A 9,717-nucleotide genomic window follows, 5' to 3' on the forward strand; every position below is an offset into this window, starting at 1 on the left:
GCCGGGGCGGGGCCGAGCGGGGCGGGACCGAGCCGGGCGCCGGGGCGGCGCGGCCCCGCGGGGCATTTAAGCGGCGGCGGCGGCTCCGGGCCGCCCCGTCCCGTCCCGTGCGGTCCCGGTCCTGGTCCCGGTCCTGGTCCCGGTCCCGGTCCGGCCATGAGGGCCGCTCTCGCCCCCGGCATCCGCCTGCTCCGCGCGGTGCCCCGCGACAGCCGGTGAGCGGGGCCGGGGGGGCCGGGGACGGCGGGGGGCACCGGGACGGGGCCTGGGGACAGCGGCCAGGGGACACCGGCACTGGGAGTGGGGACACTGGTACCGGCCTGGGACTGGTGTCGGACCAGGGGACACCAGTGCTGGGAGTGGGGACACTGGTACCAGTTTGGGACTGGTGTCGGACCAGGGGACACCAGTGCTGGGAGTGGGGACACTGGTACCAGTCTGGGACTGGTGTCGGACCAGGGGACACCGGCACTGGGAGTGGGGACACTGGTACCAGTCTGGGACTGGTGTCGGACCAGGGGACACAGTCCAGGGGTTGGGGACACTGGTACTGGGAGCAGGGACACCAATACCAGTCTGGGACTGGTGTTGGACCAGGGGACACCGGTACTGGGAGTGGGGACACCAGTACCGGCCTGGGACCGGTGTTGGACTAGGGGACACCAGTACTGGCTTGGGACTGGTATTGGACTGGGGGACACAGTCCAGGCGCTGGGGACACCAGTACCAGCCTGGGACTGGTATTGGACCAGGGGACACAGTCCAGGGGTTGGGGACACCGGTACTGGGAGCAGGGACACCAATACCAGACTGGGACTGGTATTGGACCAGGGGACACAGCCCAGGGGCTAGGGACACCGGTACTGGCCTGGGACTGGTGCTGGACCAGGGGACACCAGTACTGGGGGTGGGGACACTGGTCCCAGTCTGGGACTGGTATTGGACCAGGGGACACAGCCCAGGGGCTGGGGACACTGATACTGGGAGCAGGGACACCCGTATCAGTCTGGGACTGATGTTGGACCAGGGGACACAGTCCAGGCGCTGGGGATACTGGTACTGGGAGTGGGGACACGGGTATCAGTCTGGGACTGGTGTTGGACCAGGGGACACAGTCCAGGGGCTGGGGACACTGGCACCAGGCTTGGGGACACCAGCGCTGGACCAGGGGACACTGGCGCGGGGACTGGGGGACACCAGCACTGGGCCTGGGGACATTGGTCCCAGGACTGGGGGACACCAGCACTGGGCCTGGGGACATCGGTCCCAGGCCTGGGGCCACCAGGGACCTGGGGCCACCGGGGACCTGGGGCCACCGGGGACGCTGGCGCCCAGCCAGGCGCTGAGGCCACCGGGGCCGGTGCCACCGGCTCGGGGACGCCCGGCCGTGCGACGTGGCCCTGGATCTGGCCCCGCTCCCGCAGCTCGGGGCATCCCGTTCTGCGAGGTGACAAACCCGCCTCAATTTTTTTCTTTTAAGTGCATATATATATCTTTTTTAAGCCGCCGGTTTTCAGAGCTCGTCCTCACGCGACACCGTTGCCAAACGACTCGGCGCTGAGGCAGCCGCCGGCTTCCTCTTTCCGTCCCGCCGTCAATCTTTCCGTCCGCTCCTTGACTCAACCTTCCCCAATCCCCTTTTTTTTCGGCCGGCCCCGTTTCCCGCGCCCCTTACTCACTCCCATCCTCCGCGGCGGCGACCGGCCGTGATTTCTCCTTTTTTCTTTAATTTTTAGGGCGATGGGAAAGCGTGATTTCTCGGCGCCGGGTCAATCCCGGCTCCGCTCTTTTCGCCGAGCCTCTCCGATTTTTGCGGGCGCTTTTCTGCAGGCGAAGCGAAACCGCGGGGCGGCTTGAGCTAGAAACGCCGCGAGCGAGGCGCGTTTTTTTTTGTGCTTATAAAGAAAAAAAAAAACCAAACAGCCCAACCCTTCTTGCTGCCGGATCGGGGCTTGATTATTCTCTGCCTTAAAAGGTGCGAAAATTGGGTGTGTTTGAGGTGAAAACGGTGCAAATCCCGCCCGGGCATTGCCCCGGCCAGGGCGGCGGCTCCCGAGCGCCGCGGGAATCGGGATAGCCGGGCTTTTCCCACGCTCGGTGCCGAGACAACGGGTTTCCCACCTGAATCGCTCCGCGATGCCGGTCGCAGGGAGGTTTTTCGGGCGTGTTTGGAGCTCGGCGTCGAGGTTCGGCCCCGGCGGGGTCCGCGAGCGCTCCGGTTGGCTCCGTTCCCGGTTCTCCCGACGCCTCTCGTCCGCAGCTACCGGGGCCTGATGCTGCTGCTCACCTTCCTGTGCTACACGACCTACCACATGTCGCGCAAATCCATCAGCATCGTCAAGGTAGCGGCCGGGATGACGCCCGAAAATCCGGGCAGGGCGGTGCAGCCCCCCCGCCGCGGTCCCCCCCCCGGCGCCGACGCGGCCCCCTCCGCTCTCTCCGCAGAGCCAGCTGCACCTCAACTGCTCGGCCGCCGGCTCCGAGCGCTCCAACGACACCGCCGGCTGCAGCTGGGCGCCTTTCGGTAAGGCCCCCCCCTCCAAAAAAACCCCCCCCCCGGGGGTTTTCAACACGAAACGCCCCGCGTTGGCATGCCGGGCCGAAGGGCAGCGCCATCCGGCCGGATCCCGGCGCCGTTTCCCCGCGGAGCCGTGGCGCGTTAGCCTTTTTTTTAACGTCTCGCAGACCAGGATAACTACAAGGAGCTTTTCGGCGCCCTGGATAACGCCTTCCTGGTGGCTTACACCATCGCGATGTTCTTCAGGTGCGCTGCCTCGCTCCGGCCCTTTTTTCCCCCATCTCCGGCTTCGCGCGCCTCCGAGGCCCGGGAAATCCGGTTTTCCTTGGTTTTTTTTTAAGTTTTTCCCTTCCTTTGGGCTCGCAGCGGGATTTTCAGCGAGCGGCTGCCGCTGCGGTACTACCTGTCCGTGGGGATGCTGCTGAGCGGGCTCTTCTCGGCGCTCTTCGGCCTCGGCTACTTCTGGGACATCCACGCGCTCTGGTACTTCATCATCATGCAGGTGAGCCCGGCTCCAAAATTACCGCTGGGAAGAGTCGCCCTGGGGGGAAAAAAACCCAAATCCGTCAGTTTTATCCGGAAAAAAACCCGTTGAGCAAAGAACTGGCGTTTCCCGGCCTCGTCGCTGCGGGATTCACTCGTGTGATGAGTTGGCAGCTCTGAAGCGGGTCGGGCGCCTCGGGCTGGGCGGATGACGGCGGCGAAACCGGCGCCGAGCGCATCCGAAGCCCTCGGCCGGTGGCCCAGTTTCCGAGCGGGAGGCGCCGGGCGGCTCCTCCCACCGCCCCAGATCCGGGCGGATTTCGCGTGGGCGCCGAAACCGCCTCGTCCTTAATCGCAGCCGCCTGGTTGAGCCGGGGCAGCGCGGCCCGTTTGGCAACAGCCGGAAACGCCGGCATCCGCCCATGGGAATGTGGGCCACGGGAATATGGGCCGCAGGAATACAGCCCGCGGGAATATGGGCCACAGGAATATGGGCTGCAGGAACGCTGGGCACGGGAATACGGGCCGCGGGAATACGGGCCGCGGGAACATCAGCTGTGGGAATACAGCCTATAGGAATGTGGGGCCCCTGGGAATATGGCCTGTGGGAATACGGGCTGCGGGAGTACGGGCTGCGGGAATATGGCCCATGGGAATACGGGCTGCGGGAATATGGGCCGCAGGAATACAGACTGCGGGAATATAGCCCATGGGAATATGGGCTGCGGGAATACGGGCTGCAGAAACATCAGCTGTAGGAATAGGGGCTGCAGGAATACGGCCTGTGGGAATACGGGCTGCGGGAATATCAGCTGTGGGAATATGGCCCGCGGGAACATTGGCTGCGGGAATACAGGCTGCGGGAATATGGGCTGCAGGAACACAGGCTGCAGGAACATCATCCATGGGAATATGGGCTGCGGGAATACGGGCTGCGGGAACATCAGCCACGGGAATATGGGCTGCGGGAATATGGCCTGCGGGAACATCGGCTGCGGGAATATCAGCCGCGGGAACCATCCCAACCTGGCAACCTGCCCTCTGCGATTCGCTCCGGGGCACCTGGCAGATCCGCAGCGCCGGCACCTCCTTGGCGATTTGGGAAAGCCCCAAATCCGAGTGTTTTGCGCCGGGTCCGTCCGGTTTGGGGTGAACGGGGGCAGAACGAAATCACTCGGCTTCTGCGATACCGCAGAAGAAATGCTGAGCCGGCGCCGCGTGACGCCGCTCTTTTTTTTTTCCCGGTTTCCCCTCTCTTTCCTCGGCAGATCTTCAGCGGTTTGGCGCAGACGACGGGCTGGCCGGCCGTGGTGACGTGCATGGGGAACTGGTTCGGCAAGGGCAAGTGAGTGCGCCTCGGCACGCGGCGGGGGCCGGCGGCCCGCTCCCGACGGAGCCGGCTCTCACGCGCGCCGCCCGGCCCTGCCGCCAGGCGAGGGCTCATCATGGGCGTCTGGAACTCGCACACCTCCGTGGGCAACATCCTGGGCTCGCTCATCGCCGGCGTGTGGGTCACGTCCGCCTGGGGCCTCTCCTTCATCGTGCCCGGCGCCATCATCGCCGCCATGGGGGTCGTCTGCTTCTTCTTCCTCGTGGAGCGTGAGTGGCGGCCGAAAGGATACATCCGCGCGGATGCTGCTGGGAAACCCCCTGGGAAACCTTTTGGGGTTCTTCCCGGGGCGTTTGGCCGCCGGGAAAAACCGGCGACGCAGCCCGGCGCCGGCCGTTCCCGGCCCCGCGTTTCTCCCCATGGCCGGGAGAGGATTTAGGGGCGAGCACTCACCGGGCGGCCTCTCTCCTTGCAGATCCCGAGGACGTTGGCTGCAGCCCGCCTCTGCACCACGTAAGTCAGCTCCAAACCGGCCCAGGCAGCAAAAAAAAGAACCCCGTGGATTTGGGAAAATAGGTTTTTTCCGACGTATCGGCTGAGCTTTAAGTGCTTCAGCGTGAGCGGGAGGTTTACGGGGAACTCAGCGGCCTGCAGGTCGCGTGGGGGGATGCTCGCTGTGTCCCGCCATCTCTTCCCCATCCGGAAACGGCAGCCCAACCGTCTCGTTTCAGACGGCAGCCAAGGAGAAAGAAGCCGAAGCGGGGACGCCCGACGACGGGCCGCTGAGCACCTCCAGCCGCACCAGCCTGGACCGCTCGGAGAGTACGGAGGAGCCCAAAGCCATCAGCTTCCTCAGGGCGCTCCGGATACCTGTGAGTTGCCGCGTTGGGCCGGTGGGATGCTGCTCCGGGTCCGAGGTGCACCACCATCACCTCCTGATGGGTCACCAAGCTCCTCCGGCATCCGCCGCCCTCCGTATCCCAGTTGGAAAGCCGCCGGCAAGGCGGGGTGGTTGAGAAAGGGGCTCAAAACCACCTGGAGATGGTGACGGTGATGGGGACCGAGGTTGTCCACCTCCCGATGTCTTCTCCTGGCCTCCTAGGGCGTCGTGGAGTTTTCCCTCTCCCTGCTCTTCGCCAAGATGGTGAGCTACACCTTCCTCTACTGGCTGCCCCTCTACATCGCCAACGTGGGTGAGTTTCGGGGAGGCGGTGGCACCGCCGCGGCCGGTCCCCCCGCTCTCCGCTGGCGCCGCGGCTCCTCACCCCTCCGCCCTTCTCCCCGGCAGCTCATTTCGGCGCCAAGCAGGCGGGCAACCTGTCGACCCTCTTCGACGTCGGCGGCATTTTTGGTTCGTCGCCGGCGCGCGGCTCCTTCCCCGGGGCGCCGTGGGCGGGAAAGGGCCCTTCCTGCCGGGCTTTCTCGGCCGGGCTCTCGCTTTTCTCCGCCGAAGCGGGTATTTTCCGAAGGCGGAGGAGAGCGGAGCGCGGGGGGGATTTGCGGAAACCATCCAGAAGGGAAAGCAGGCAGCGGGGAAATCAAAGCTCTCCCCTCTGCTATGAGGGTTTGGGGGTTTTCGGGGTGTTTCTTCCCCTTCCGAAGGGAAAGGCCGCTTGTTTCGGCCGGCGAACACCTCGTAGGCCCCCGGGCGCGCCCGCCGTGGTGGGGGACGCGCGCCCGACGGCCGCTGCCGTTGCTCTCCGCAGGCGGCATCATCGCTGGCCTCGTCTCCGACTACGCCGGCGGCCGGGCCGTCACGTGCTGCGTCATGCTGGTCATCGCCGCTCCCATGGTGGGTGTCCCGCGGGCGCCGGCTCGCTCCGCTGGCGCTTTTTTCCCCTCCCTAAAAATAAAAACAAATAATAATAATTAATAATAAAATAATAACGATAATTTCCCATGAGCTTGAACGCGACCGTGGAGGGGGGGTAAAAAATGGGATGGTTATAACTGGTTTAATCTGTGCCGCTTTCCCCCAATCTGAGCTGCTTTTCCCCAATCCGTGCTGCTTTTCCCCAATCCGTGCTGCTTTTCCCCAATCCCTGTCTCCCTCCCAGCTCTTCCTGTACAACCACATCGGCCAGGACAGCATCGGCACGTCGATCGGTGAGGAGCTTCCCGCGGCGGCCGCCTGGGTTTTCCCTCTCCGTCCCGGCTCCGTTCCCACGAGAGCCGGCGGGATGCGGGGAAGCGGCGCCGGGCGAGCGCGGTGTGGTTTTCCCACCTTTCCGAGGGAAACGGGGGCGGCGGAGGCGTTTGCGGGATGCGACCCCCTCCGCGACGCCTTGCCGCCTTCTCGCCCCCCTCGCAGCCATGCTGATCGTGTGCGGCGGGCTGGTCAACGGGCCCTACACCCTCATCACCACGGCGGTTTCGGCCGATCTGGTAAGCGCGGCGGGCGGCCGGGAGGGCGGGCGCGCGCCCCGGCTCTTCGTCACCCCCCCCAGACGCCTTTTCCGCTTTTCCCTCCTCTCCGCAAGGGAACGCACGAGAGCCTCAAGGGCAACGCCAAGGCGCTCTCCACCGTCGCAGCCATCATCGACGGCACGGGGTCTATAGGTAACGGCGCGGGAACGGGCGGCGCGTTTTTCCCGCGCCGGACGGAGGGATCCGGCGCGTCCTGACGCCCGTCCCGCTCCGTCCTCGCGCAGGCGCCGCGCTGGGGCCGCTGCTGGCCGGCCTCATCTCGCCCACGGGCTGGAACAACGTCTTCTACATGCTGATAACCGCCGACGTCTTGGCTTGCTTGGTGGGTCCCTGCGGCGGCGGGCCGAATCCTGCTTCTCCTCCTTCCTGAGCCCCAAGAGACGCTCGGCGGCTACGGGCTCCGCGCGATGGCAAAGCGTTCTCCCTCCTCTTCCTCCCCAGCTGCTCTCCCGCCTGATGGTCAAGGAGGTCCGGGGCTGGCGCGGCTGCGTGGCGAGGAAGAGAGGGTAGGTGCGAGGCAGCGCGGGATGGAGGCAGCGCCGGCGCGGGAAGCCGGGTCCTCTCCGCGGCGTCGCCGCTCGGCCGCATCCTGAGCCGGGGAAAGGCCGGTGCCGGGCGCTTTCGGGGGGCTGAGCCCGCCGCCGCCGTCCCTCTCGTTGTAGCTCTAGCGTGCAGCTAACCGAGTCGGCGCTGGCTGGCAAGTAGCCCGGCGTGAGTACCGCCGGCCTCTTCCCGCGCCGGCTTTTCCCCCTAAAAAAAAAAAAAAGAAAAAAAAAAAAAATCAAACCACAAGGAAACGGGCCGAGAAAAAAAAAAATCCAGACGCCGGCGTAGCGACCTGTTGATTGACGCTCCGGCCTCCTTGGCCGGCCGGCGCTAATGAGCTTGATTACAAACGAGCCCGAAAATCAAATCGAATCTCTTCCCGAATCGCCGCGCCGGGGGGAGCTGATAACCCTCCCCAACGTTCGGTCCGTCGTATCTCGATTTTTGCAGGTAAAAGAGCAGTTTTCCGGGCCTTGCGCTACGGTAAGTTGGGCGCCGCTCTGCTCTTGCTCCGGCTGCCGGTGGAGGGAGCCGCTGGTGTCCGCTCTGGTTCGGCACGGGAAGATGCTCCGGGCTTTGCCGTCCCCGGCGTGGCGTTCCCGGGCTGCGGGAATTGCGGCTCCCATTCCCGGCAATATTGCGATATCCCAGCGGGGCTTTTTGGGATCACAGACAGCGGCTTCTCGTGGTGCTGGGCCACCCGTGGCGCTTCCCGTTCTCCGGCCGTCGTCCTCGGAGCGCCGCCGGCCTCAGCCGCTCGCTCTTCTTCCCGCAGGTTCGCCGAGTTTTGACGTCCCCCCGCTGCCTCTCAGCCACGAGGAGCCGGAGGGCGGCGATCCACCGGGAGCGGACGCCGGAGCGGCCCCCGTCCCGCCGCGGTCGGGGCAGATGCGGCGACGAGAAGCGGCGAGGAGCCCCCTTTTTCCGGGCTCAGTCCTGGCCGCCGTCCTTTATTTTATTTTATTTTTTCATATTAAAAAAGAAAAAAAAAAAAAAAAAGTGCTCGGGCTGCGCCGCCGCTCTCACCTCTTCCCGCGGGCAGGTCGTGCCGGCAAAGTGGGAGCTCGCGCTGTGCCGGGGATTTTTGGGAGACGGGGCCGGAGGGGAGCTGCTTACGGTGCCACTCGCTGAATTTGGGCTTGTTGTTGAGTCCCAATTTGGCTGTTTTCTCCAAAACAACCAGCCCTGCTGGAAAAAGCGGCGTTTTGGGGCTTTTTTTCCTCCTTTTCCTACCATCCGTTCCCGCTAATTAGCCGGGCCCCGCTGCAAGCGCCCGGCTCGTCCCCGCGAGCTCTCCCGGGGCGCCACGAGGTTATGACCGGCCAGATGTGCAGCCAGATGTGTGTGTGTGTGGGGGGGGGAAGGGGGGTTACCACGTCCTAGGCTCTGGCATCAGCCCCAAATCCAACATTTTGCCATAGGAAGGGGAGATTTTCCCCTTTTAGAGGAAGAGGAGGAAGACAGGAGGGCTCAAAGTACAGTTTTAAAGCAAAAAATCCCGGGAGATTTGATGCCTGCGGGAGCTCGTTGCAAGAGCAAATTGCATTTTCTTGCTTGCCTTTTTTTTTTTTTTTTCCTACCTCCCGTCCCAGCTTTTAGCGTCTCCTCGTTTTTCCGGGCTGGATTTCTTTAGGCTGGGGACTGACTCACGCTTTTGGCAAGTCCGCGGCGACTCGGCCGCCAGCTCTGGCACCGATTTGAAACGGCGCTCGCAAAAAAACCCTCCGAGCGCCTAAACAACCCTCCGTCGCTGAGATTTCCGAGGTCGGAGGGCGGATGGGGAGGCAGGGAAAAGCCTGCACGGCCTCTTCTTTGCCTTTATTCCATAAAAATTGGGTGAAGATCTTGGTTTAGCAGCACCCCGCTAGGGAAGGGGGTCGGTGTGATGTCTTTTTCCTGCTTTCCAGGAAAAATCCAGGTGCGTCCAGGGCGATTCCCTGGCTTTGCCCCAGCCAAGAGGCTGTTTCCATCCCAGCTTCTCCTGGCGGGCTAATTAAAGGCAGCAGCTAATTAAAGGGGTTGAATTGCACCGAGTCGCTTAATCCTTGGGTTTTCAGGCGTTTCGAAGAGGGGCTGTTTCGGGGAGAGGGACTTCCCGTGGCAGAAAACATCGGCGAGGCCGTCTCGGCTGATTATTTTTTTTTATTTCCTCGCTTTTCTGGTGCCGCGGGAAGGGCTCCACGGCACCCGCCGTCGCGGGCACGTTTCGGGGGGCGCGAAGAGCAGCCGGCGGGCGCCGAAGGGCTTTTTAATTAGCAGCCGAAGGCGACGCGGGATTCGAGAGCGGGAAGCTGAAGTCAGCAGAGTCAAGGTGGAAATCCGAGGGCGGCTTTTACCGAGGAGGGCAATTAAGCGCCGGCGGAGCGTGGCAGCGGACGTGAGGAATTGCCAGTGGCGTCCGAGGCCCTTAAAT

At 64.0% G+C, this 9,717-nt stretch overlaps 1 protein-coding gene and 1 long non-coding RNA gene across 6 annotated transcripts; one reads left to right on the plus strand and one right to left on the minus strand.

The window, feature by feature from the left end:
- Positions 1-26: 26 nt before the first annotated feature.
- On the plus strand, positions 27-8,230 carry SLC37A2 (solute carrier family 37 member 2). Of its 4 annotated transcripts, XM_064524378.1 has the most exons (20): positions 27-215; positions 2,261-2,342; positions 2,446-2,524; positions 2,686-2,764; positions 2,885-3,020; positions 4,270-4,346; positions 4,434-4,600; positions 4,807-4,844; positions 5,063-5,203; positions 5,434-5,524; positions 5,620-5,682; positions 6,038-6,123; positions 6,389-6,437; positions 6,643-6,716; positions 6,812-6,890; positions 6,983-7,080; positions 7,200-7,264; positions 7,421-7,469; positions 7,755-7,787; positions 8,080-8,180. In XM_064524378.1, the coding sequence occupies exons 1-18, from the start codon at positions 157-159 to the stop codon at positions 7,461-7,463; spliced, it is 1,506 nt and encodes a 501-aa protein (XP_064380448.1). In that variant the 5' UTR covers positions 27-156; the 3' UTR covers positions 7,464-7,469; positions 7,755-7,787; positions 8,080-8,180. The 4 variants fall into 4 exon arrangements, with proteins under 4 accessions (XP_064380448.1, XP_064380451.1, XP_064380450.1 ...); XM_064524381.1 differs by lacking the exon at positions 5,620-5,682; XM_064524380.1 differs by lacking the exon at positions 7,421-7,469 and having other exon boundaries at positions 8,080-8,160.
- LOC112993703 (uncharacterized) lies at positions 1,412-4,272 on the minus strand. Of its 2 annotated transcripts, none has more exons than XR_010392527.1 (4): positions 4,064-4,272; positions 2,922-3,059; positions 2,122-2,305; positions 1,412-1,824 (listed from the first exon to the last, which is right to left on the minus strand). It is a non-coding gene; the product is annotated as an uncharacterized LOC112993703 (long non-coding RNA). The 2 variants fall into 2 exon arrangements; XR_010392528.1 differs by having other exon boundaries at positions 4,028-4,272.
- Positions 8,231-9,717: the final 1,487 nt, after the last annotated feature.

The sequence above is a fragment of the Dromaius novaehollandiae genome, chromosome 21 (assembly GCF_036370855.1).
Source record: "Dromaius novaehollandiae isolate bDroNov1 chromosome 21, bDroNov1.hap1, whole genome shotgun sequence".
In the NCBI taxonomy this organism is placed as follows: domain Eukaryota; kingdom Metazoa; phylum Chordata; class Aves; order Casuariiformes; family Dromaiidae; genus Dromaius; species Dromaius novaehollandiae.

Coding starts and splice junctions, on each gene's coding strand:
- SLC37A2 (XM_064524378.1), top strand. CDS start 157: ATGAGGGCCGCTCTCGCCCCCGGCATCCGCCTGCTCCGCGCGGTGCCC. Junction 6,438..6,642: donor CAGCATCGGCACGTCGATCG/GTGAGGAGCTTC, acceptor CCCCCCTCGCAG/CCATGCTGATCGTGTGCGGC. Junction 6,717..6,811: donor CGGCGGTTTCGGCCGATCTG/GTAAGCGCGGCG, acceptor CCTCTCCGCAAG/GGAACGCACGAGAGCCTCAA.